We start from the raw sequence: 25,774 nt of genomic DNA, 5'->3' as shown, positions 1-25,774 counted from the left end.
TGAATACTCTTTAAGTGTGTGTGCGTGTGTGAATGTGTGTGTGGGGTTGTGTGTGTACACGTGTGTGTATTTGACTCCTGATTAAACGTTGAGTTTATTTCTGCCACATGAGGACATAGGTGGGGGTGTGTTGGAGGTGGAAGTGAGTGTGGGTGGGGTCACAGGTGGAGCTGGAGGTGGAGGTGAGTGTGGGTGGGGTCACAGGTGGAGCTGAGGGTGGAGGTGAGTGTGGGTGGGGTCACAGGTGGAGCTGGAGGTGGAGGTGAGTGTGGGTGGGGTCACAGGTGGAGCTGAGGGTGTTTTTGCTGCTGCCGTCCCAGCTCAGGCTCCCTCTCCTGCACTGACCTCTTCACAGTCTTACAGCAGTCAGCGCTGGCCAGACAGACGACCCGGGTCGACTCACAGGTCTCTGTAGGGTTTCTGTCTCTGTCCTTGTGCCATCAGCTGGGTGGTTTGTGTGCAGGTCTGAGGGTTCGGGGGGTGCGTGGGGGTGCAGGCAGGGGGTCCTGCTGCGGGGGGGGGGCGTGTCTATGCCGGCACTGTGTTGGTGGCAGCGTTGCCCCCGTCACCCCTCCATAATGTGAAGGCGAAGAAGGTGCTGACTCCATACGCCAGCGTCACCACAATGGCGAAGAACTGGAGAGAGGAGGAAGGGGAGCGGGGGGGGGGGGGGGGGCAGAGAGGAGGAGCGGGGGGGAGGGAATACAACGTCAGGATCCACAGGACATGCATGTTGCTGTGCACAGGTGATTTCACACATTGAAATGAGTTACTGATCACCAAGTTTCTTTTGCTCTCTGGGGCATTTTCGGGAAGAGCTCAGATGATCTCCCCACAGCATGCATTCCACAGTGTCCCTGTGGAGAGAGCTGTCCTGTTCGCTGAGCTGCAATCCGAACCCCCTCCCACTCTCAGCTTACAGCACAGAGCACATGGGCTCCCACACCATAAAAACAAGGACGACTCTACAGCCAACCTGCAGTTCAGGTTAGTGTGTATATCAGCAGCAGTACCTGCCCTAAACAGCGCTGTTTTTCACACACCGTCACATGGTCATAGCTGGCATAGTAAGAGTTTAATCCTCCCCCACAGTAACTGCTGTTCCTCCTTCAGTGGGGGTGTTTGGGATCGGTGTCCCCTGGCTTCTGATTTCCTTGCTGAGTGTAAGTTAGTGATGAGCCCCAGGCCTGTAAATAAGGAGATAAGCCCTTCCAGGTAGCTGTTACACTCACACTCTCTGGTCTGGGAGTGTTAGCCTGGTCTGACACTGTTGCTCCTTTAAATTGAATGCATACACTTATGCTCTGTTGTGCTGGAAGTGACTCTGGATAAGAGCATCTGCTAAATGACTGTAGTGTAATGGGGGCAGAGGCCAGTCAGGTGCTGCTGTGCAAACGGGCTGTGGACTCTGCCCAGGGAGGTGTGCAAAGGGCTGCATTCCTCCCCCTCTCTCCCTCCCTCTCTCTCCTTCTCCCTCTCTCCATCTCTCTCTCCTTCCCTCCCTCCTGTGCTGTGTGAGTGTGTGAGACAGTGCCTTTATGTTGCTGTGTGTTTGGGGTGGGAGTGTGTTTTGGTGCACTGGCTGAGTGTTGTTAGGTGTTGGAAGGTGTGATAGCAGTGTGTTTCTGCTCACTGGGGAAAGGTACAAAGGTGGAGTCTGAACTGAGTCACCTTCTAGACTGTACCTGTCACAGGTGCGCCCGTAGCAAGGAGCAGTGTGTGCATTAAAGAGCGTGCCGTGGAGCTGTGTTTGTGTGGGGTGGGGAGGTGAGGCAGGCGCACCCCTTTCACAGTGTGTTTCACCTGCTGACACACTGCAGCAGGACTGGGCGGAGCTGCGGTTCACTGCGCTGTGACTCACTGCCCTGCCCGCCTGCCTGTCACTCTCCCCACCTGTCCCGGCATCCGTCACCACGGAAACACGCTTGAGGAGGGAGGGTTGGTTAAAGGGACACACCACCAAATTAAAATGTTGGGTAAGATGTTTGATATCCATTCTTTCATGTCAAAACTGTAGCACTATGTCTCTCAGGCAAAGGTCTTGTTATTCAGTTGATGCTGCTCAGATTCACTGATTCTTACAGTTTGAGGATTAGTTGATATAGTAGATGGGAGCGATCTAGATATGGTACAGATCAGTGGAGCTGCTACCGCAGGGTGAGCACTGTAGGCTGGCATCTCCGGGCTGTGTGTCATTATCAGACTCAGTGTGGTCTGTAAAAGGGGGAGACTGAAGGAGAGGGAGGAGTCTATCGCTCTGGCAGCAAGGGGGGGGGGGGGGGGGGGGTCCTGCAGATGATCCTAATGCCTCTGATGAGGAGTAGGTGGTCAGTTACAGGGAGTTTTGCCTGTGAGGATGCTGTCAGAGTTCCAGCATAGCCCATTAAGTGGGATTTCAGAGAGTTCACTAATATCAGTGTTCCTGGGCACCCATGCTGTGCCTTGCAGGGGACATACAGGTTCAAATCTAGGAGAGCCTAGATGGTCCCTACTCTGGCTCAACCGAAACAAATCAGTTCACTAGTTGGGTTGAGTTAGGCATTGTAAGATCATGGTGGAGCTACCATGTGTCATCGGTGACTCATGCTGAGCCAATCACAGTGTTTTGGGATGGAGGGCCAAGTCAACTGATTCGACTATACAGATCACAGCACAGAGAAGCTCCACCCCCGGGGGCGGGGTTTATCCCCAGGCTGGGGGCAGAGTCTGACAGGAGGGGAGAGTCAGGCTTCACTCACCGCTGCTGCCCCCTGTGGGCTGTTGTACACTGACGCAGCGTTGGTGATGAAAGCAGTGAGGTAGAAGAGTGTTGCCATGATGTTAAAGACCAGCAGCTGTTAGAGAGAGAGTGGGGGAGAGTGAATCACTTTGCACACAAGATCATCCCATACAAGCCAGCAGCAGGTCACAGCAGCAAAGCAACCTTTCATTGTGTCACAGCACGTAAATGTCTTTCACACGTCTTACTATCAGTACATAATATTTAAGGTGTTGGGTTTAATAGGCATAATGCCATTATGCCATAGGCATTTTATACCATGCTGTAATCTTTCACATTTCCCTTTTGTCATTGTTTTAGTAGATCTGCTAGTGTGTGGGTCTGTGTGGACACGTGTGTGTGTGTGTGTGTGTGTGTGTGTGTGTGTGTGTGTGTGTGTGTGTGTGTGAGACGGACTGATCGAGCAGATCGGGCATTCTTACCGCTAAAGGCCAAGGCACAAAGCTCATCTTGTTCTGGATGCCGAGGAAGAGGATGAGGAAGAGGACGATGGTGAGGAGCCAGAACATGACGCTGACGAACATCACCCAGCCGTAGGCCGGGATCTGGGTGTAGCTGCTGCTGGCGATCAGGGCCCACACCAACAGCCCCAGGCCCTGCGCAACAGAACCAGAGTCAGGCAGAACCAGAGCCAGAGTCACACTGAGCCAGAACCAGAACTCGAACCAGAGTCATGCAGAACCAGAGTCAGGTTGAAGCAGGGTAAGAGAAAGTCATGTCCGGGCAGGGGGCAGATGGCTGGGACGGCGCTGAGGTCAGTGGGCTCGGGTGGGGTTTAGCAGCTGCTGTAAGCACAGCTGTGAGGGGTGATGGTCTGTTTTCAGGGCAGTACTGGAGTGTGGGCAGCGCAGGGCAGTTTGATGGTGTTAAAGATACGCAGGGCTGTTAAACAGCTCCACTCTGCGTGTCTGTCAGAGAAAGGGTGACTGAAACGATGCCCGTCTTTAAAGAGATCTATTATTCAACAGGGATCATGTTCCGCGGTTTACCTGCTTACCTAACGAATGACACCCGACACCTCTCCCATTATCGCCCACTTAGCTGTACCCCCAAATGTGTCCACAGCGGGACGACAGGCGAAACATCATTTAGGGGTGAATGTGCAAGAGCATCCTGATGACCCAGTGCACCCTAAAACAACGTGACTCGAGACTGTGACTCCGCCCCTTGGCATGTCTGCGGTTGTGATGGACAGGTAGGTGACCTGTCAGACGGTCAGCTTCTCACCCAATGAGCACTGCCTTTAGACCACATTACCACCTGCAGGCTAAACACGCACACGCACACGCACACGCACACGCACACGCACACACACACACACTCACACACACTCACACACACACACACACACACTGCATGTTACAGGAGCCATGACAGACAGCCTTTTAAAGGCATTTCTCTTCTCCTGGGACAGTCCTATAGTGTGTGTGACCATGAACAACCAACCACTCAAAGCCCTCTTCCGCTTTGCACCTAAAGACATGTCACACACAATCTCTTTGAGAAGGAAATGCTGTGAAATTTCCTCAGTCTGATGCTATTCTTTCACATCAGGAACATCAGTGGAATGCTGCCATCAGATTAACAGGCCATGACATCATTAACAGGCAATGACATCATTAACAGGCAATGACATCATGCTGCATTTTATTCAGCACAATAGACATGCAAATAATGGTGGTCAATGCAAATGATTTTGTTAGCCTTCCTCTCCTGCATGAGGAACATTTGGTAAACAAAAGGTTGTCAGCAGTGAAGTAACAGTTGCTAGGGAAATTGGCTGTTCTGGTTTGGGATAATGCTGTTTGTGAGCAGTCAGGAGGGCTCTGTGGTGATATTAAAGAGCAGAACCCTGACAGCACAGTGACCGTTGGCAGGCGAGTTCACCTGTGCCTCTGCCCCCCCCCCACCCCACCCCGAGAGGCATGGCCCTGTGCGTTATCTCCCCTGCATTATTAAAGGCCTTTTTGTTCACACAGGTGTGCTTGTCAGAGCAGAGGATCGGCTCTCGGCCTGTGCTGACCCTCTGTGTGTTTGGAGTGATCGAGGTAAACCACTCACCCTCCCGAAAAACAAACCACGCAGTGAAGGACAGAGTTTGAGAATCTGTACCCCAGAGGTTCAGGCGCTGCCACGCCCACTCCAGGTAATATCGGAACAGTACACGTGATGCAGTGACAGGGAAGAGCACACAGAGACACACCTGAGAGAATCAGTCACCTGCACAATGAGGTCACACCTTTACACCATCCCTTGTAAATGAGGCAGAGGTCAGCTCTGTGAGGGTTTTAACTGACTCTTATCATTCTTACTGGGTAAACATTAGACATATGTCCTGCCCTGTTACCCACCCTAAGTGATCAGTGAAATCAAATGACAAACCATGCTCCAGGTTTATCACCGGACCACCATTTCACAGACAAGTTTATTTACTACGTTTTTATCTGGGAACGCTGCCAAAATATGAGTATTTCTACACACAACCTGTCTACTGCCTCTGCTAGAACTGCTAACACAGGTAATAACTGTGACAAAACAAAGAGAAACCCTCCTACCCTCCTACTCCTGCCCATCTGGGCATGGGACAGGCTCTCCTCACCAGCGAGGTGAGGCTGGGCACACAGAGAGACGCAGTCTGACGCGATAGAGAGAGAGAGAGGGGGGGGAGAGGAGGTGTCACTCACGATCTCCACCAGCATCAGCACGGCCGGGACAGTCCTGATGAAGCTCATGTCCATGGAAATGTAACGCGAGGTGAAGCTGTGGAACCTGCCGCCTCCGCTGGCCGCCTGGGGAGAGCTCGTCTCCGTGCTCACTTTGGCCGGAAACTCCGCCATCACTGCTCACCTGGTCAGGTAGCGCCCGACTAAACCCAGAAAAGAAAAAACAAACGAGAGAAGAGTTCCTCCTGTCTGAGTCCACTGGTGGAGAGCAGAGATGTAGATCCAGGAAACAGGCTGGTTTTACAGGTGGAGACACCACCCCCGGGCTCCTCTTTCCAGTCTGACAGGTGTCTCTCGGCTCTCCCTCTCTCTCTCTGTCTATCTCTCTCTCTCTCTCTCTCTCCCTCTCTCTCTTTCTCTGTCTCTCTTTCCCTCCCCCTCTCTCTGTCTCTCTCCCTCTCCCTCGCTCTCTTTCTCTGTCTCTCTCTCTCTCCCTCTCTCTCTTTCTCTGTCTCTCTTTCCCTCCCTCTCTCTCTCTCTGTCTCTCTCCCTCTCCCTCGCTCTCTTTCTGTCTCTCTCTCTCTCTGTACCTCTCTATTTCTCTCTCTCAAACACACTCACATCACGAGGTTTTAAGTGCACTGGCTGGCTCAGGGCACTCACCTGTGTTAAATGTTAACATAGCGATAGAGCGGCTGGTCTGTACACTGGGGGGCAAAGGGGTATTTGTCAAGGTCTCACTTCAGCCCCAGGTGCAGAGAGCAGCGTGGCTGGCTGGGTGCCCACATACTGCGTTTCCCGAGATCAGAGCCATTAAAGTCTTTAAAGAGACTTTATCATCCTGAGAAATTATGCTGAAGAAACTTGCACACCGAGATTTCCACCTCCCGACCTCAGAGCACAAATATTGACACTAGGAGCACTGTCGAGACAAAAGCGGAAGATCTGGCAAACAGCAGGGCTGTGTGGACAAACTGAGCAAAGCTCTGTACTGTCGCAGTTTCGCCTGTTTCTGCTTCATCTCACTTGTTACAAAAAACCTTCAAGCGTCACCATATCTTTGCACTTTTTACTATGTTAAGTTACACAGTATGTAACCAATAACATTAAAAATAGTTGTATTCTTTTAATATAAGAGTACAATACCAATATTATTGTACATTATTTAATTATAATATCAATTTCGCAGCCTTATGGCCACAAACTATATAATCAATAACTTTCACATCCAGACATCCATTTCTCGTTGAAGCTGCAGCTCAGAGGATTAAATTCAAAGGATCTGACCTCCCTGAACAGGCTCTGAGGAATCAGGAATTCCCCGTCTTCCCCCGGGAGGCCGGTCTTCGTCACTCAGCAAGCGACCCGCTCTCTCCTATTACACACCGTCGCTGCGCTGGACCTCGGCCCAGGCATAATAATTAGACCAATGACTTTTGATATGCTTCCTGTCAAGGACCAATGCTTTTGCAATTAACTCATTAGCGAACTGATTTTATTTATTTACAAAGCGAGAAGAATTGTACTTTTTAATAAATACCAGGTTGGCATTGAGCGCATAAAATGGTCTTTTGAGAATTCTCTATTTCTGAAAGAAAGTGGCGAAGTGGTTTAGCCCTGCCTGGATAAACCGAAATGTTTGCGCTGTGTGAACCGTGCGAACCGTCTTACAGGCTGTCTGAATATCATTACAAACTGATCAAGTTACCGATTTTATACATTTAACTGATCAACAATTAGCCCTACTGTTGTAAAATCATTATGAATCATTGCCATATGTAGTACACCATAAATTTGCATCAGTCTTACATTCAGGACTCAAATGCATATATGTATATATTCTTAAATGGGTAACAAGATGGATACAGAGTTTTATTTCCACACAAAAGAGGAAATGGAGAGAAAACGGCTCAGCTTTAAGGTGTGCTATCCAAAGCGTAATAAAGAGCCTACCTGGAGTCCCACAGATCTATCTAAGACGGATGAACTGAGTATAGCCTACTGTACCTTAAAAATATATACTATATACTGTATATAAAATAATGTCCTTAAGGAACAGTAATAAGACAATCAACAAACAGGCAACTTTTGCACAGCAGTGCACTTGTTTTCAGTATGCACTGGTGAACTGATAGCATCGCCTGCACGGCATGTTTCTCGCACGGTGTCTGGCGGCACGTCAGCTCGCAATGTGCAGCTCTGTGGCCGTTCGCTGCACCTGCACGGGGTGCGGGTCCGGGCCCGGGGGCCGGGGTATCGGACCACACATCTGCTTCTGATGCGGGTCGTGCCGTCACACAGGAACTCGAGCAATGAGCACGTAGGCGTCAGGCAGCGGCTGAAGGTTCAGTCGCGGCAGGTTTATACTCCTGAATGCTGGAAATGAAACGATATTGCATGACGTTGTGTTCCTCGCAGTCATCATGCAGTTCCTGGGAAACACGTGGCTTCGCCGCAGTCATAAAAATTTGCATCTACATGTCCGACTAACCCTCCCTCACTCTACCGTAGCTGCACCAGCTGTACTAGCACATCCCTCCCGCTTAGACAAAACCCGGGATGCAAGAGGGAAACTTTTTATTTCTCACATTATTGGTTAGTTAGTGCATATTATTAGCTAGGCTAACCTGTGTATTTTACAACGCTGTTTGTTGTCTTACCAGGTTGGGTAGCAGAGAAAAGCGCTCTTTCCATAGGGTCAGGATGGCCGAGCGGTCTAAGGCGCTGCGTTCAGGTCGCAGTCTCCCCTGGAGGCGTGGGTTCGAATCCCACTTCTGACACAAGCTTTTGAGTGAATAAAAATTTATGTATAAAGACGTAACGTGTTACATCCCAAAATCACATATTAGGTTTGTTAGTTAAAAAAGTTTCACTTAACTGCTCGCCTCGGCAAACTTTTTTTATTAATATAACACTGGACAAAGTAATTGATAGGTTACTGAAAATATTTGTCAGAAGTGGGATTCGAACCCACGCCTCCAGGGGAGACTGCGACCTGAACGCAGCGCCTTAGACCGCTCGGCCATCCTGACGTGAGGGAAACACGTTAATGTTCTTCGTTATGTTCTGTGTGAAATGTAACCAAAAGTAAATGTGTGCTGGCCTATACGGCCACTGGTTACCTTCTGCTGGACAGTATGCCGGGCTCTGAGCTTGTGTACGATGTGTATGTTGTGTATGTTTGTATGCGGCAGCGGATTCGCTGCACGGCCGTGCCGGTGGGTCTGATCCGCGGCGTGCGGAAGTAGATCGGCTGCCGCTCAGCCAGCGCAGATAAGCCGCTCAGGACGCGCAGGCGGCGGGACATGATGAAAGCGTCTCTCCTATCGTCGGTAGGGGACAAAGTGCTGGAGAAAGCGCACTAGCTAACCACCTTCTCGCCGTGGCTGCAGTGAAGCTTTCTGCTGGCGTTTGTGTGTTAACCTGCCACTGGGAAGCGACGTAATAAACGGAGCGACCATGTACGGTCTGGGGAAGCTCTCGGTGGAAGTGAAAGTGGCCATTGCTTCGGGAGTCGTGTTTTTTTCCATGCTGATTTCCCGGACTCTTTTATCTGAGACCGTGGACATGGACACCCGAGCCAAGCTGTTCCGGGTGCAGTTCCTGCTGCTGGTCAATTCCTTCCTGCTCATCGGATCGCTCTACATCTGGAAGCGGACCGTAACGGGTTTCACCCGGTCCAGATGGCTGCCTTTCCGGGTAGCCCAGTGCTGGCGGATCGTGGTTTTACTGTTTCTCGTATTCGCCCATTCCAGCTATCTGACCATGTTTTACCTGGTGGCGGAGGAGCCGTACTGGCTGGCGTTGGTGAGCTACACCTGTCTGGGCGCTTACATCATCCTGGTGTTTTTCCTATTCGCCTTCGGCTGCGTGGGGCAGTGTCATAAACTCCTCACGCGGGGCGCCTCATCCGCCCGGTCCGAGCCCTCGGCGATCGCCGGACCTGCCGCAGTCTCCTCCACCCCCAATAACAGGCAAACGATCCTGGCCATCCTAATGACCGTTGCCCTGACGGTGCTGGGACTGAGGAACGCCTCCCTGCCTCCCGAGGTTGTGCGCGTGGAGGTTCCCCTGGACAAACTGCCCCCCTCCCTCAACAACCTTAAAATCGTGCTGCTGTCGGATATTCACCTGGGCCCCACGGTGGGGCGGTCGCGGCTGGAGCTCATAGTGTCCATGGTGAACGAGCTGGAAGCAGGTACCGCTAATTCGCTGCTCTGAGGAGACGGTTTTAAACTGCTTTGCCTACGGTGGTGTTGTAAAACCAGAGATAAGCAATGTAGCGTAGTTTTAGGCGTTATTGTGGAAGAACAGTGGTCATATTCAAACAACTGACAATTCCAGCAGCTGAAAAGTAGAGCACATTAATAGCATTGTCTCTGTGGGAAGAGGGTAAAATGAGAAAAGTAAATGGTAAAATGAACTTAGCAGCTTGTTTATGTCCAGCTGCTGAAGAGAGGTTTTGGGGTTTGTGTCTCTCCGCAGATGTGGTGGTCATCGCAGGTGACCTGACGGACTCCCAGGTGTCTCGGCTGCTGACGGTCTCGGAGCCGCTGCGGCGCATGAAGTCCAGGCTGGGCTCCTACTTCGTCACGGGTGGGTGTGATGTCATCTCTGGGTCTCGAGCTGCTCCCTCTCGTGTGGAATGTTCTCATCACTGTTCCCCCTCTGTCCGCAGGTAACCATGACTACTACACGGCAGATGTGGAGCATTGGTTCTCCCACCTGCGGTCCCTCAGCATCCAGCCCCTGCACAACAGCCACGCCCGCGTGTCCCGGGCCGACAGGCCGCAAGACTGGATCTGCCTGGCAGGGGTGGACGACCTGGAGGCCCGAATGCTGAGGTGAGGGCCTCCCATCAGCCTTTGCAGCACAGTCAGGCCACGGGTGATGGCCTCCGAGTCGCTGTGGCGACGGGGGGAGGATTCTGTATTAATAACACAGTTACCATGGGGATGTGGGCTCCATCCCCTCGTGGCTGTGATGATGAAAGTAGTCTTAGTACCAGGGTTATCACAGGGGGTTCTCCTTGTTACCATGGATATGGCGGTTGATCTCCTTGTTACCATGGTGATGGCGATTGATCTCTGCATTGGGATGATGATGGTGTGTTCTCCGCGTTACCGTGGTGATGTGCTGGGTGTGTCTGCAGGTATCCAGGACATGGGATGGATGTGCGGGCAGCTTTGGCAGGGTGCGCTCCAGAGTTACCCATAATCCTCCTGGCCCACCAGCCCCGCGCCGCCCGCCAGGCCCTGCAGGAGAGGCCCGACATCAACCTGGTGCTGTCAGGTACGGGGGGGCACTGCCGAATCTCCCAACGGGGGGAGGTGTGGGCCAGGTGCCCTCAGGTAGCATCTCCACAGGTGTGCCGTGTGGAGGAGCTGACGTTCAGCTGCTGTTTCTGCCCAGTTGAATCCCTGCAGTAAAAACATTCACAGCTGTAACCATGGAACATTCCAGAGATTCAGCAGTAAGGTCTCAGTATGTACACATGTCAAAAATACAGTGAAATGCAGTAACAAAAAAGGAACAAAGTAAATGTTGGAAAAAACCAAACGCAAAACCGTTAGGTACAGAGGGGGTGCGGTCTGTACAGGTAGGAGGGTTCAGATGGCATTCAGCCTCACCCTCAGCATCCCTGTGTTTACCCTGTTCTCTGTCTGGGACGGGACCCTGGGCGTTGTTATCATAGGGGCAGCGGTTCCCCTTAGTGTGCCGTTTTGGCTCTCCTGTCTGCGCTCTGTGCCCGTGCTGACGGAGGCGTCTGCACCCTGAGCAGCCTGGCGGGGGGGGCACAGGGACCCTCCCTCTAAAGCACTCCCCACACTCCCCACACTCCCCACATTCTTATTTACAGTCCTGTAAGATTGTTGACCAAATCGTCTGGCTTCATATTTCTTCTCTCCTTTGAATTTGCTGGCATCCAGTGCTGTAAAATAATGTATTCATTCTCCTGGTCTGTCCCAAACAGGCTGGTATTTTCAGGGTATCATGCCTGTACCCCCCCCCCCCTCCCCCCCGCACAGCCAGGGTGGAGCCAGCCACTCAGAACTGCTCCCGTTCTGCCAAACGGCAGGTGTTTATATTTCCTGGTTGACACAGACGTGTGAGGAACCCGAGGCTGAATGATGCTTTTTGTGTCGGCTGCACACACCTCCCACCGAGGGATTATTTTAACGTTGTGAAGAATGCGGAGCTGCGGCCTTCAGAGCGCCGCCCTCCCCTCCCTGGCACAGTCCCACCAGGCACCAGCCTTCCTCATGCCACACGGCACACATTTAGCCTGGGAGTTTAAATGGAATTTCTGTGCGTAACTTCCGCTAGGCGTGTGAATGAACTCTGTCATGCAGGTCATTCAGGCCAGTGTTTCACTTTCCTCACCCTCCCTTCTGATGGGTACAGTCACTGTAATCACATGTCTGTAGGGCTGAAGGATTACCCTGTCCCCAAAACTGTGCAGACTTTACACTGTCTGTTATCATAATTGGAGGCACGTTGCTATTTGAAAAGATGTGAAATTGTGTTAAATTGAGGACCCTGGGCTCTCCGTGACTGAACCATCATACAGATGATGAGTGTAGCAGCACCTGTGGTAATTACCTGTGTGTGAGCGCGGGTGTGCGGCTGTGTGTGCGGCTGTGTGTGCGGCTGTGTGTGTGGCCGTGGGGGCTGGCTCCTGTTTCCTGCAGTAGGGACCGTGTGGACGCCAGGCCTGCAGGAGGGGCCTTTCCCATCAGAACTGTTTTAGCTCCACCCTCTGCAGTCTAGCAGAGGTGACCTTTGAACTTCAGAACCTTGTTGCCAGGTTTTTGGTGATTGACAGAAGCCAGAACACGTGATGTCACCACAGGGGAGGGATGGAGGTCAGTTAGCAGGAGAGTGTGAAGGAGGGAGTTGCCATGGTGCCTTGGTGTCATTAGGAGGAGGGGCCTGCCCAGTTCCTGAAACCCGAATAACCCAGCGTTCCTCATGGCCACGTCACAGACCCCCCCGCCCCTGCCCCGGGTCAAGCGCTCTGCAAGTCCGCCCTGCATGTCAGCAAAGATGAAGCCACCCCAAATTATCTAGTGCCCCTGTCAGAACACAGTGACTTATCATTGATTTGCGAGGTTATTGTTATGCCATCCATAAGACAATACCACAATCCTCAGTCACTTATGAAGAATATTCGTGACAAAAAATGTCACACAGTGACAAGACAAACAGCTGATGCATGCTGTCATGGCAACTGCAAACCCAGTGGACTTCCTGGACCTTTCTAAAAATAGCAGCGGTCTTCTAGAATTATGTAAATAGACGGTGTCCCCGTCTGTCTCTTTTCTGACTGTGATAAAATGCCATCCATACGTGTTGTCCGCACAGCATGTGTGTGGCCTGTAGAGTCCTGCTGCTGACGGGGCGTTGCCCCCACCTGAGTGAACGGGGAATGGGGTGTGTTTTAAAGCGGGGGTGTCCCCTCCCTGTCTCCCCCAGGTCACACTCACGCAGGTCAGATCTTCCCCCTCTCCATCCTGGCATACCTGGTGAACCCCTTCTTCAGCGGGCTGTACCGGGTCGGCGAGCACAGCCTGGTGTACGTCTCCCCCGGAACCGTCTACTACGGAATCCCCATGCGCATCGGCAGCCGGGCCCAGATCACCGAGATCCTGCTGAGAACTCCATGAGAACATACGCACACACACTCACACACACACACTCACTCACTCACACACACACACACACACACACACACACACACACACACTCACACACTCACACACACACACACACACTCACACACACACACACACACACACACTCTCTCTCTTTCTCTCTCTCACACACACACACACACTCACTCACTCACACACACACACACACACACACACACACACACACTCACACACTCACACACTCACACTCACACACACACACACACTCACACACACACACACACACACTCTCTCTCTTTCTCTCTCTCACACACACACACACACACACACTCTCTCTCTCTCTCACACACACACACACACACACACTCTCTCTCATATACACACACACTCTCTCTCTCTCTCTCTCTCTCTCTCACACACACACACACAAACACACTCACACTCACACACACACTCACACACATGCCATTCTTTGTTTTGACTCATTCCTCTGCTCCCACACTCACACTGACACACGGTGCGTGGCAGAAACACTCACCTGCACTCTGAACACACTCTCACACCCAGACACTCAGGCCCTGCTGTGTAAACATTTACAGAGTGATCTGTGTGGAGCAGCTGTGTTCACACACTGTGCAGTCCTCTGACTCAATCAGACGACTTCTAGCTGTGTGACACACAATCTGTGGGTATGGTGCTTAGGACTGCCAAGGAGAGGAAATTTCATTGTTTTCACCAGTTGTTGTGTACGTGTCCTATGACAGGGGGTGCAATGTCATTAGTGTTAAAAAAATCCATCTGTCCTTTTCCAGTCTGGTCTCCAAACACTGTGGCACAGTGCTGTGATTGGTCTGCCTCAAAAGCAGAGTGCTCTGATTGGTCTGCCTCAATAGCAGAGCGCTTTGATTGGTCTGCCTCAGTGGTGATCTTGATCAGGATGAGGATGAGGAAATGTAAGAGGATTCTGAGAGCCGTCCAGTCCTGCCCATTTGGAACATTTTGATCAGCTTGAGTGCTCTCGCTGGTGGGGACACCCAGTGCTGTCCGTATTGTACGGGTATTGACCTTTAGCAGAATGAAAAAGGGAAATCTCCTCCTCCAGGTCTTAGCTTCTGATATAAAGGAGTCTTCCATTCAGCCAAGACTTTCAAGGTAATTATGCGCCAGTTTTCGCCAAACGCCCAATCCTCTGTTCTCAGGTCAGAGGTATGAAGGGGGAGCTGGGAGGAAACGCACTGTGAGCCATGCTGTTGGCATGTTTAAGCTTTTTGAGAGAAGTTTTATTTATTGTGTTATTGTTTTAAATAGTTTCAAAAATCATTCCCCGGTGTGTCATTGAAAAAGCTGGAGAGACGGGATGAGCTCAGACGTCGCTGAGGACGGTGTGTTCCACTCTGTCCTCTAACGCACCGAGAGTGTAATCATTTAACGCACTGAGAGATTAATGCTGTCTCTGGCTGGATGATTCAGTCATCTTTCAGGGCTTATTTTGTTAGCACTTTTGCACTGCACTGAGTTGGAGCCCACCAATGATGAGATGCATTGTACACCTTTGTGTGACCTCTGACCTTTGTGTGTCTGTCACAGGTAGGACGACTTCACCTCAGGTGAAATCCCAGCTTGTATGTACGTGTGTGAGGCTTCAATGTGACACTTTCAGCTTTTACACCAAGCTCTGTTGCACTGCCATCGCGGGTTGTAAGGACCACTTCTGTCAGTTGGCCCTGTGCAGTCAGGGGGTTAGGTTTTCACCTCTGAACCATGCTGTGTTACAGAGCGTCTGTTCCCCGCTGCAGCTCGCCAGACAGTCTCATGTTTGAGTTAAACGTGATGTGTGCATTTGAATGGAATGCCAAAAGGAACCTGCCATGCACTGAATGAAATGAGAATAAACTCTCACTCTTTTAAACTGTGACTTTGTAGAGTCATCTTTTGTGTTTGAGACATGACTGTGTGTAAGGTCTGAAAGTCTCCGAGAGCTGCCGCAGTTTGGGTTGAATTTCTCCGCAAGGTGCCAGAGAAAATGTGTGTGTCGGCCAGTCCATGGCCCCGGTGCCAGATCGCCTACACGTCACCGTGGAACACAGTTTTATTTTCCACATACCTTCACTCACCACGCAGTTGACTGAAACTGAAATAGTGTGATGTCATAAATTTAAAGCCCTCATTAAAAAATCCTCCCTGAATGAGTGTGACGGATTGTGAGACAGGAAAGCGTGATGCAGGCAAGTTACGGGAATACCTCAGGAGAGCGGTACCAAAGAAGAACTCTTGCACCCACCCACTCCACCCTGACTGACAAAGAGCCCACTGTCTGACCCAGGATCAGAGGGGGACAGTGGTTCCCGGAAGCACACGGCTTATAGCAAACATTGGAGCTCTCTTCCCTGCGTGAGGTAGAATATTTACCCAGCCAATCCCAATGCTGGCCAGAGATCTGGAGCTACTGAAATCTGTGATGTCAGAGGTTGTGGAGGCTGTGAGTGTGTGTGTGTGTGTGTGTGTGTGTGGTGTCGGGGGGGGGGGGGTATTCCACAGCAGTATAAGAGCAGGGTCCTCATGGACACAGCAGAGGAAAGAGAGAGGATCCACAGGGCTGAGAGGAAAGAGAGGAACCGCGCACAAACTCACCACGCAGAGACTGCAGCATGACTGACCACAGCGGTGAGTACTGACCATCACCTCTCCCTGCTCATCACAGCTCACACACACTCACAGCGCTGCTGTTCAAAGCAGGGAGTTCATTCTCTTTACTGAATCCTGGGAAGCACATGAAACAGGCACACCTGACCACACAGGTGAGATCTCACCCTGCAGGTAAGGTTTGTGGGGCTCGGTTATGGCAGTGTAGCATATGGATCTTGTGGGTACGTTCGTTTGATTCGCATTGATCGGAATGTGCGGTTTTCTCTGTATGTGGAGCTGGACTTCAGTGTTGAGTTAGGAATGATAATGATCATCTGTCATGGCCAGTGCGGTTTGCGCTGCTCTGTACTGGCCAGCCTTTGGGCTGTAATTACCCCCGACTCTATGACATAAAGCTGGAGACAGCGAAAGGCTTATGTTATATAAAGAGAATCTGCTGAATAAATTAGCCTGAGTGCTGCCATTTTGTCCTGTTCCTCTGCTCCCAGTTTAAATAATGTTCACCATTTTGAGTGTCTCACCATCATGAGTCTCCCTGTGTGAGTGTTTTCAGCAGAGCACTTTTCTACACTGGTAGAAAAGTGAAGTCACTGTGGTCTTTCTACAGATTCCATGCACTGTATCTGTACACATGAAAGAGGCTCCTTGGTCTTTTTATCATTCCAAAGAGGTGTTTGTTAATGAGCCGATTCTCAGCCAATTCCTCCCGTAGTAACGTCACATACCTGTAGCCACAGGTACTGCCAGGTTACTCTGAGTATGAGGTAACAATGATGGCAGGTGAGCTGCAGATAGTGTCTGACAGTTTACCTAACTCTGTCATTGACTGTTTTGTAAAATTAGCGTGAAAGTCACCTGATTGATATGGTGTAGTTAAACTCACTGGGGGATCCCTGCTGAAACCGGCAGCCAGCTATTCTTTTGTCGTTCATGGTGATCATTGTCACACCCCAGATGGACAGGATGGGGCCTGGATGTACTGCTTGGCTGTGGGTAATAGACTCCCTGTGGTTGTCCTCTCAGAGGGGTGTGGATGTTGTGGAAGGGGGTGTTTTTGACCCCTCCCTGAATGGGTGTCTCCCTCGCTTACTCTGGCAGAGATGTTGACGGGCATAGACCTGCAGTGCTGGGAGAATAACCGCGCCCACCGGACGGAGGAGATGGACAGGGAGAGGCTCCTGGTTCGGAGGGGACAGCCCTTCTCCCTGCTGCTGCAGTGCAGTGGGGCCCCACCCCTGCCCCCCAAATACCAGCTCACCCTCATCCTCCACCTCGGTGAGCTCCTCTCCCTTCCCATTGGTCGAGCAGTATTGTTGCACTCTGATTGGCTCAGCACTGTCACATCCCCGGCACAGACAATGTGTTACTGCAATGACAGTTCTATTAGTGCAACTATAATGTCGTGTCAATGTCGTGAGAATGTTGTCTAAATGAAAGAATCTCACAGGACAGCCCGCTAGAGTGTGAGGAGGTGAGTTCAGTTACAGGTAACGGGGGTGACAGTCAGCGGGTGGTATCCAGATCCACTCATGCTCATGCCAGATTGGCTCCAGGCAACAGATATACGTACATGGAGCACATAACAATCATACATAACATGCATAACATTCTATTCACACCTATGTTTACTATGCGGGTGTCATAGTGCCAATCATCTGTCATGTGCTATATAGAGAAAAAGATTATTGCTTGTCGCCTTAAACTCCTTCAATGTCAAGCATCATAGAATGCACTTGGTTGCATTTTTATCATTAAAAATTCATCTCCTGTAACCGTGCATTTGGGATGTGCTTGGGATTGCAGCAGTTCTGTGACCCTCTTCCTTTAGCTGTCCCCTGTGTGACCACCTGTGTCTGCCCCTGCACTGTGCAGGTAAGGAGATGGTGGTGAAGGTGTCGGACACGCGAGCGGGGCGTGGTCAGTGGTGGTTCAGCCAGCAGGGGGCGCAGAGTGAGCTGCTCCTGACGGTGCACAGCCCGGCCGACGCCCCTGTGGGGCTGTACAGCATCAGCGCAGTGCTGCTCTCCTCCGACGGACACATCCTGGAGAAAACTGCACTCGCAAACTTCTACCTGCTCTTCAACCCCTGGTGCAAAGGTGGGAACCACCACACACACACACACACACACACACACACACACACACGCACGCTCACACATGCACACAGACACACACACAAGTCCAACAGACCAATCAGAGTGGTAGAAGGCAGTGTTCCACTCCAGGTCATTTCCTGTTCTGTGCTGTGTACCTGACCTCCAGGTGACCCGGTGTACCTGCCCGATGAGGAGGAGCTGCGTGAGTACATCCTGAATGAGAACGGCCTGCTCTATCAGGGCTCCTGGGACCAGATCCGCTCCCTGCCCTGGAACTTCGGACAGGTAACCCACCTGGGACCACAAACACACAGCTGTGTCCCTGTCACTAAGGAGGAGGGGCACTCTGTGTGTGAATGTGTGTGTGTGTGTGTGTGTGTGTGTGTGTGTGTGCGCGCGCGCGCATGTGTGTGAATGAGTGTGTGTGTGTGTGTGTGTGTGTGTGTGTGTGTGTGTGTGTGTGTGTGTGTGTGTGTGAATGTGTGTGTGTGTGGGTGTGTGCGTGCGCGCGTGTGTGTGTGTGTGTGTGTGTGTGTGCGTGCGCGCGCGCGCGTGTGTGTGTGTGTGTGTGTGTGTGTGAGTGTGAATGTGTGTGTGTGTGTATGTGTGTGTGTGTGTGAATGTGTGTGTGTGTGTGTGTGTGTGTGTGTGTGTGTGCGTGCGCGCGCGCATGTGTATGAATGAGTGTGTATGTGTGTGGGTGTGTGCGTGCGCGCGTGTGTGTGTGTGTGTGTGTGTGTGTGTGTGTGTGTGTGTGTGTGTGAGTGTGAATGTGTGTGTGTGTGTGTGGGTGTGTGTGTGCAGGCGCGCATGTGTGTGTGTGTGTGTGTGTGTGGGTGTGTGTGTGCACGCGCGCATGTGTGTGAACGAGTGTGTGTGTGTGTGTGTGTGTGTTGTCCTTGAGTGAAGGACCCTGGGAATGGGCAGTCTGTGAGAGATCTGGCGTGTGGGTGACAGGCTGGGTAAATTTTGCCAGCTCTCTGACAGGGGGGTGTCTGACCGCTCTGCCTGCCAGAACCGCCCTGCACAATATCCCACCCCAGAGCTGCGAGATCAGCAGGGCAAACAAGAGCAGAATGGGGGCGGGGCCTGTCCCGCCCTGCCCTGAGAGAAGCGCAGGAGAGACTGGGAGAAAGGCGGAGAGAGGCGTGTCACACACCACAGTGTCATACAGGAAGTAAAGGGCAACTGCAGGCTTCTGTGGAGCTGTGGACGCTCTCTCGTCTCTGGTCCTCGTGTGTGGTGTAGTAGCTTTTCTCTGTTTTGTTTTACCTGGCAGTTTGAGAAGGATGTGGTGGACATCTGCTTTGAAATCCTGGACAACTCCCCAGCGGCACTGAAGGACCCTGAGACGGACCTGGCAAATCGGGGTGACCCGGTCTACGTCAGCAGGACAGTGACAGCGATGGTGAGGCTGAGAGCTGACACATGGCACTCATATGTGTGGATATGAACAAAATAATATGGAAAAATAAACTGCTGTTAAAAATGATTCATAACTCCTCATGAAGCTGTCTTCATATTGACTGTGTCTGCTAAATAAATAAATGTAAATGTAAATGACTGCAGCTGGTTTGCAGGCCTTTCTGCCCTCTGGTGGTAAGATGCTGCGGGAGCCGCTCTGTCAATGTGTCAGTAGCAGAGGGATGTGACCGCTCCAGTCACAACCAAACTGCTGCTTTTCACCTCTGATCAGCCTGTTCCATTGGTCATTGAAAATGGTGCTGGACCAGTGAAAAGCTCTGGTTGTGCCTGATTAAAGAGACCCCTTTCTGACCCTCTCCATTACTCACACCACACTGACATGCATGAACCTCACAGGGCCGTTGGTAATTGCTGGTGTTCATGCTGGTTTTCTGCACAGTGCTGAAGTGAATGGCGACTCACTCAGCCTCTTGTGAACCTGTGCAGGTGAATGCTAACGATGACCGGGGCGTGGTCTCGGGCCGCTGGGACGGAGAGTACTCTGACGGGGTAGCGCCCACTCGCTGGACCGGGAGCGTGCCCATCCTCCGGCGCTGGAGCGAGGGCGGGGCACAGAGGGTGCGCTACGGACAGTGCTGGGTGTTCGCCGGGGTGGCCTGCACAGGTGAGAGGCAGAGAGGACACGCCCAAAGAGACAGCCACCTGAGTGTCTGGGGCAGTATGATTGGCTACGGGCCTCACCGATGAGACTTTGGTGAGTAAAACATCTCCCTCTGGCCACTCACAGTGCTGCGCTGTCTGGGGATCCCCACCCGCTGCGTCACTAACTACTCCTCCGCCCACGACACCGACGGCAACCTCACCATCGACTACTGGTACAACGAGCAGCTGGAGAACATTTCCTCTGGCAGAAAGGACATGATCTGGTGAGCTTCTCACTGCGCCCTGATCTCAGATCAGTTTCCCATCTTCATCCTTTTCCACTTCCTGAACATCAGCAATAATTTGTGTTGTGTTGTGTCTGTGCAGGAACTTCCACTGCTGGGTGGAGTCGTGGATGGACCGGGAGGATCTGCCAGGGGGCTATGATGGTTGGCAGGTCCTGGACCCCACACCCCAGGAGAGGAGTGATGGTGAGTGTCCATCTTACAGCCCAGCCACTAGAGGGCAGTGCCTGTCCAATACACCACTTTACCATTCACTTTCTCTCTCTCACCTCGTGTTTCCCTTTCTCCTGTGGCCCCTCTCTGCAGGGGTGTACTGCTGTGGGCCGTGCCCGGTGCAGGCCATCAAAGAGGGTGAGGTGGGGGTGAAGTACGATGCCGCGTTCGTCTTCTCGGAGGTGAACGCAGACCTGGCCTACTGGATCGTTCACGCGGACGGCCAGCGCTCCCAGGCCTCACTCAACAAACAGACCGTCGGCCGCAACATCAGCACCAAGAGCGTGTACGGAGACCAGAGAGAGGACATCACTAAGCTCTACAAATACCCCGAGGGTACGGCAGCGCTCCGCCAGCCCTCACTCTCGCAGACACACCCCTGTAAACGCACTGCAATGTAACTCTCTGCACGCCTCCGGCAGGCTCGGTGAAGGAGCGGGAGGTGTATGAGAAGGCGGGGCGGAAGGTGACCCAGCTGAGCAGGGGGGCGGGGCAGCTGGAGCTGTCCATCAGACACGCCCAGGCGGTGCACGGCACGGACTTCGACGTGATCGTGGAGGTGCGGAACACGGGAGGGGAGGATGCACCTGCGCGGCTCACCATCACCTCTAAGGCCGTCACCTACAACAGCCTGCACCTGGGGGAGTGCCAGAGGAAGAGCGCCAGCCTCACTGTGCCCCCACAGAGGGGTGAGCTGCACGGCACAGCACAGCGTGACACGGCACAGCACAGCGTGACACAGCACAGCACCGCACAGTCTGAAACAGCACAGCACCGCACAGTCTGACACGGCACAGCACAGCGTGACACGGCACAGCACAGCGTGACACAGCACAGCGTGACACAGCACAGCACAGCACAGCGTGACACAGCACAGCACAGCACTGCACAGCGTCACACAGCAGACCACAGCACAGTGTATTTGCAGAGACAATGAGCTCCTTGAGTGAGAGCATTTGAATGAGCCATGTGCACAGTTTAGGTTAGAAAGCTGTCACTGTTGTTGCTGTTACCATCTTTCCATTATTCCAATGCTCTGGCTTCCCCTCCGCCCCGCCCCTGCTATCCCCCTCCAGCCCACAAGGAGGTGCTAAGGCTGCGGTACGACCACTACGGCTCGTGTGTGACCGAGCATCACCTGATCAGAGTCAGCGCTCTGCTGCAGGGCACAGACCAGCATGACGTCGTCCTGAGAGAGATCAACATTCCACTCAGCATGCCCCAGCTGGCCGTCAAGGTGACGCAGACAAAGAAGCCATGCGTGTAGAGGCATGCTGCGGTGTCACACAGGGTTTAGTACAGCTGTGTTACCAGATTTTCTATAGTGTCTTCAGCGCATCACTTCAGCCTCTGGGCACAGCAGAACTGAGCTCTGCTCTGGCAAGCAGCAGTGTGAATGAGGTTGTTCATATTGACCGTTCTGTCTGAAAGCTCGGCTGTCAGGTCCTGTGTTCTCAGCGGGGTTGCCCATGTTGACAGGACTGTCTGTGTTTGTACTTCAGGTACTGGGGGAAGCGGTTGTGTCTCGGAAAGTGACTGCCCACATCACCTTCACCAATCCACTGCCTGTCTCCCTCAGAGGGGGCGTGTTCACCGTTGAGGGGGCAGGACTCACCGCCGCGCAGGAAATCCAGGCTCCGTACGTGTCTCAGACTCACCCCCTAAGCACTGACACAGGATCAGCTGTGAGGTTTTTTCATGTAATGGTTGGATGAGAATAAGAGTGGGTTAAACTGATCCTGGACTGGTTTTTGAGCTGGAAACTCTGAGCATTTCCAGCATTGTGTATGAGAAGGGATGTGCCTGCCCACTGGTGCTTGGTGCGTGTTTGTGTTTCATTGGGCATAGATGTGCATATGAGAGAACTCACTAGCTTCTCTTAACCTGATTGGCTGGACCTTTGCTGCTTGTGTGGATTCCTCAAAGAGAACTCTGTGTGACCACAGAGACTCAGAACAAACCTCCCCTTCTGTGTTTCCCTCTCCCTCCATCACACAGCCCTGGACACAGGCAGTGCCACACAGATCAGCTCTGTCCAATCACAGCACTGCCTCTCTCCTCCCCCCCGCCCCTCTCCTGCTCCACACACCAAACATTACCACACACATCCCTCTGTTCCAAAAATGTCAGTGTAAGTACACACACTCAGTCTGGCTGGCAGAGAAAGTACTCTTTCTGGGGAAGGAGACTGGGCAGGATGTAACATTCAGTATCTCACGATAATGTAAATCTCCACTTGGCACCTTCTCCTAATTGTTATAATTAAATGCCTGGAAACAGGAAGTTCACTGATGGGACAGAGGGCTCGTGTATTGGACATTTTCACACCTCTATACCACTCCAAAATGAAGAAAAACACCACGTGGTTCTGCATTGCCAAGAATGAGGTCACTGTTGCAGCAGCACGCCAACCAGTATGTCACGAGCTGTAATATGCAGCTCTGTGTGAGTGTGTGTGTGTGTATGTGTGTGTGTGTGTGTGCTGTTTAGGAAAGTAAAAGATTCACTGCTGTAATACTGCTGCAGTGTAGGTTTTTTGGCAAACAACATCCATTCAATCTAAAAGACCTGAACCGTTAAGTCTGGTATTCTATTCAGATGCTGAGGTCCTGGGCTGCCCCAGCTGCCTGGATGTTTTAACTCCGCTCGTAGTTTCACCACCCCGTCTGACACCTTTGGCTCTGTTTCTGTGACATGATCTGGACATCCATGTGTAGCAAACCCTCATGCATCCAGCACAGCGACTCTGAAAAAGGCCTTTCAGAGCAGAATCTAATCAGCTGACGCTCCGCTGAGCTGACAGCAGGTGTCCCACACTGACTGCTGCGGAAATAAAGCTGGTGCAGTGCCCGCTGGTCCCTCTGCCCTGCTCCGCGGGGTCTGTGCTGTCAGCAGAGCCGGGAAACCTGAGGGACTGCGGCGCTCCGGGCCACAGAGGGAGACCCACCCAGCAGTCACTGTCTTCCTCTCTCTCTCACAGGCAGGAGATCGGACCAGGTCAGGAGGTGTCTGTCAAGCTCTCCTTCAGGCCCACGAGGCCGGGCCTGCGGAAGCTCCTAGTGGACTTCGACACGGACCGTCTGCGAGACGTGAAGGGAACAGCCACCGTGATCGTGCGGAAAAAGTGAGCGGAGCATGAGTCCACGATGCAGAGGGAGGCCGCAGTGCCTGCTCCCAGCATGCATCACACCAGCAACACGTGATCACAGCCTGACCTGAAAATGCGTTTCTCTTTACTGTCCACATGACGCTCACCATCACAAAGGTGGCGTTACAGCCCAAGATCTGTCTCTGCAGAAACAGAACAGGTTCATTATGTGTCTTTTTAAGAGTCTGTGAAACCACTTGTGTGTTTTTCTATTCTAAGTGTGATGTGCTGGGGTTGTATGACACCCAGATTCAGTTGCACTCTGAATTATTTTTCTTCATCTTCAGTAGGCTAAATATTAATCATTTTTGCACATGCTCACAACACAAAAATATGCACTGTGATGTACTAAAATAGTGTTGCCATATTTGGAAAAGTTAAAATTTATTACCTAAACAATACTTATTTGTTTACAACATTGTATTTGTTGACATCCTGCACTTTGCATACCTTGTTTTTTTATATAAATAAAATAATCATTTCAAAACTCTTGAGTTCAGTTCATGACACCAGCATGCAAACAATTAAAATTCAACACTTTTTAGATTACATTTTTATTAACAAACCTGTTTTAAATATCCATAACAAGAGTCATACATTGCATGGCAGTATAAAACACGAAGGCATGCCCCACACTCAGTTCTCGGTCGGCGGCGCTTTTCTGCGCACGGACTTGATCAGAGCCTGCTGGACCACCGGGTAGAGCTTGTGACAGCCCTCGATGCAGGCGCGCACGGCGTGCACCAGCGTGTCCTCTCCCATCTCCCCGTCCGACTGCAAACCCGACACCTGGTTTAGACTGGGCAGCAGCGCCACGGTCACACTCCCCTGGTTCTCCCCGTGACCTGCGACCCAGCTGCCGCTCTCCTCCGAGAACGTGGGGTCTATGAGGTAGGTGGCTCCATCCTGACGGAGCGAGCACCCGAGCACCAGGTCGTACATCTCAATCCCGGCATCAGCCAGCGCCATGGAGGCGCAGGTGACGGCGTGGGCCAGAACGCAGCCGTCGTTTTCCAGGACCATCACGTTGACCTCGATCTGCGAGCGGGGGTACTTGTGCAGACACACGCCCGGCCTCAGGCCCTCCAACAAGCCCTGTGACAGGTCCTTTTCCTCGCTGCCCTGGATCCATGCGCCCCTCTTCTGGCAGGAGAATGGGGCGAATCTGAAGTCGCACACAAGTCGACCCGACTTCATATCCGTCTCGTCCTTCCGCTCGGTCTCCCGGGGTCCGTACACGGAGCAGATGAGTTTCGTGTTCCCCGCCTCTATATACGCAGAGCCCTTAGCCTGGCTCACCAGCCCGCATCTGGCGAACACCGGCCGCACGTCCGTCTGCCCATGCTGCCGCCCGTCCTCCCGCCCTTCCTTTGGGGAAACGAGCTTTTGGGCGCTCTTGGGGAGAAACAGAAGCGGCGACTGTGATTCCTCTGGGCCACGGACTCGCTTCGTATCGACCGGCATGGTTAGCTTACTAGCCAACAGCTAGTGGAGGGAAGCATGTACGTCGCCACGAAGACGAAAGCGAAGGCTGCGTCACAGCACGGTCTGCATGGGGATGATGGGATATGTAGTCCATAGAGGGGCGATGTGAGATTGTTTAACACTCTCAGCACTACACTCCCCATCAGCCTGCCGTGTGAAACTTTTTTCTTTTGCCACAGCTGGTATTAGCAATAGGAGCATTAATAACGTCCTCTGTATTGCTTTGGTTCTATATATCAATGGTCTGCTCTTTGCAAATTTATTACCTTTTATTTAGAAGGATTTATATAGATACTTGCTGACATGTCAGTTAAAAACCATATTGTAAGCGTTAATAAAACATTACTGTCTTAAACTTAACCGCCCCTGGTGGATTGTAAAAAATGATTTGTTCATGTGCTCATTTAATAAAAAGAGCAAAACATACTTCTAGGCAGCGCAGTGTTGTATGAGTATGCTGGACGCATGCACAAAGCCGATCTCTCTGTTTGAACGTGATATGGAAGACTACAGACGAGCCAAATGCCTGAAACTACACACTTTACGACGTTACTGTTAGGAATTGAAAATGGGTGCTTTCCAGTGTTTGAATCTACTGATACATTATATCAAAGAGAGAAAGGTGTGTCAAAAAATGTACTAAATTTGCAGAACTGGGTAAGCCAGATTTTAATATTCGCGTGTAATTAAGTGAAAATACAGGAATAAGGAGAAAGC

General features: G+C 51.9%; 4 protein-coding genes and 2 non-coding genes across 6 annotated transcripts; 3 read left to right on the top strand and 3 right to left on the bottom strand.

Annotated features, from left to right (window-relative positions):
- Positions 1 to 497: 497 nt before the first annotated feature.
- On the bottom strand, positions 498 to 5,849 carry LOC118788377 (plasmolipin). Its single transcript, XM_036544349.1, has 4 exons — positions 5,464 to 5,849; positions 3,202 to 3,375; positions 2,739 to 2,834; positions 498 to 636 (listed from the first exon to the last, which is right to left on the bottom strand). The coding sequence occupies exons 1-4, from the start codon at positions 5,614 to 5,616 to the stop codon at positions 529 to 531; spliced, it is 531 nt and encodes a 176-aa protein (XP_036400242.1). The 5' UTR covers positions 5,617 to 5,849; the 3' UTR covers positions 498 to 528.
- Positions 5,850 to 8,139: 2,290 nt separating this feature from the next.
- trnal-cag lies at positions 8,140 to 8,222 on the top strand. Its single transcript has one exon. It is a non-coding gene; the product is annotated as a tRNA-Leu (tRNA).
- Positions 8,223 to 8,391: 169 nt separating this feature from the next.
- On the bottom strand, positions 8,392 to 8,474 carry trnal-cag. Its single transcript has one exon. It is a non-coding gene; the product is annotated as a tRNA-Leu (tRNA).
- Positions 8,475 to 8,529: 55 nt separating this feature from the next.
- Positions 8,530 to 13,164, top strand: tmppe (transmembrane protein with metallophosphoesterase domain). The gene is made up of 5 exons (XM_036544363.1): positions 8,530 to 9,640; positions 9,928 to 10,038; positions 10,121 to 10,286; positions 10,595 to 10,734; positions 12,919 to 13,164. The coding sequence occupies exons 1-5, from the start codon at positions 8,902 to 8,904 to the stop codon at positions 13,107 to 13,109; spliced, it is 1,347 nt and encodes a 448-aa protein (XP_036400256.1). The 5' UTR covers positions 8,530 to 8,901; the 3' UTR covers positions 13,110 to 13,164.
- Positions 13,165 to 15,686: 2,522 nt separating this feature from the next.
- On the top strand, positions 15,687 to 23,552 carry tgm2l (transglutaminase 2, like). Its single transcript, XM_036544279.1, has 13 exons — positions 15,687 to 15,761; positions 16,842 to 17,018; positions 17,616 to 17,840; positions 18,006 to 18,124; positions 19,119 to 19,247; positions 19,751 to 19,928; positions 20,052 to 20,190; positions 20,294 to 20,397; positions 20,518 to 20,760; positions 20,847 to 21,113; positions 21,501 to 21,661; positions 21,927 to 22,063; positions 23,405 to 23,552. The coding sequence occupies exons 1-13, from the start codon at positions 15,746 to 15,748 to the stop codon at positions 23,550 to 23,552; spliced, it is 2,043 nt and encodes a 680-aa protein (XP_036400172.1). The 5' UTR covers positions 15,687 to 15,745.
- Positions 23,553 to 24,181: 629 nt separating this feature from the next.
- On the bottom strand, positions 24,182 to 25,077 carry exosc6 (exosome component 6). The gene has a single exon (XM_036544475.1). It carries the CDS (start codon positions 25,034 to 25,036, stop codon positions 24,209 to 24,211), a length of 828 nt encoding a protein of 275 aa, XP_036400368.1. The 5' UTR covers positions 25,037 to 25,077; the 3' UTR covers positions 24,182 to 24,208.
- Positions 25,078 to 25,774: the final 697 nt, after the last annotated feature.

Source organism: Megalops cyprinoides, chromosome 13 (genome assembly GCF_013368585.1).
Source record: "Megalops cyprinoides isolate fMegCyp1 chromosome 13, fMegCyp1.pri, whole genome shotgun sequence".
Lineage (NCBI taxonomy): Eukaryota > Metazoa > Chordata > Actinopteri > Elopiformes > Megalopidae > Megalops > Megalops cyprinoides.
The sequence above is the reverse complement of the archived record's forward strand: the minus strand, read 5'-3'. Positions and strand labels throughout refer to the sequence as shown.

Excerpts from the sequence above, each read along its gene's own strand:
- tmppe (XM_036544363.1), top strand. The coding sequence starts at position 8,902 with ATGTACGGTCTGGGGAAGCTCTCGGTGGAAGTGAAAGTGGCCATTGCT. Across the intron at positions 9,641-9,927 it reads GGTGAACGAGCTGGAAGCAG|ATGTGGTGGTCATCGCAGGT; the intron begins GTACCGCTAATT and ends GTCTCTCCGCAG. Across the intron at positions 10,287-10,594 it reads CTGGAGGCCCGAATGCTGAG|GTATCCAGGACATGGGATGG; the intron begins GTGAGGGCCTCC and ends GTGTGTCTGCAG.
- tgm2l (XM_036544279.1), top strand. Across the intron at positions 17,841-18,005 it reads CTTCAACCCCTGGTGCAAAG|GTGACCCGGTGTACCTGCCC; the intron begins GTGGGAACCACC and ends CCTGACCTCCAG. Across the intron at positions 20,191-20,293 it reads GGCAGAAAGGACATGATCTG|GAACTTCCACTGCTGGGTGG; the intron begins GTGAGCTTCTCA and ends GTGTCTGTGCAG.
- exosc6 (XM_036544475.1), bottom strand. The coding sequence starts at position 25,036 with ATGCCGGTCGATACGAAGCGAGTCCGTGGCCCAGAGGAATCACAGTCG.
- LOC118788377 (XM_036544349.1), bottom strand. The coding sequence starts at position 5,616 with ATGGCGGAGTTTCCGGCCAAAGTGAGCACGGAGACGAGCTCTCCCCAG. Across the intron at positions 2,835-3,201 it reads TTGTGCCTTGGCCTTTAGCG|CTGCTGGTCTTTAACATCAT; the intron begins GTAAGAATGCCC and ends TCTCTCTAACAG. Across the intron at positions 637-2,738 it reads GCCCACAGGGGGCAGCAGCG|TTCTTCGCCATTGTGGTGAC; the intron begins GTGAGTGAAGCC and ends TCCTCTCTCCAG.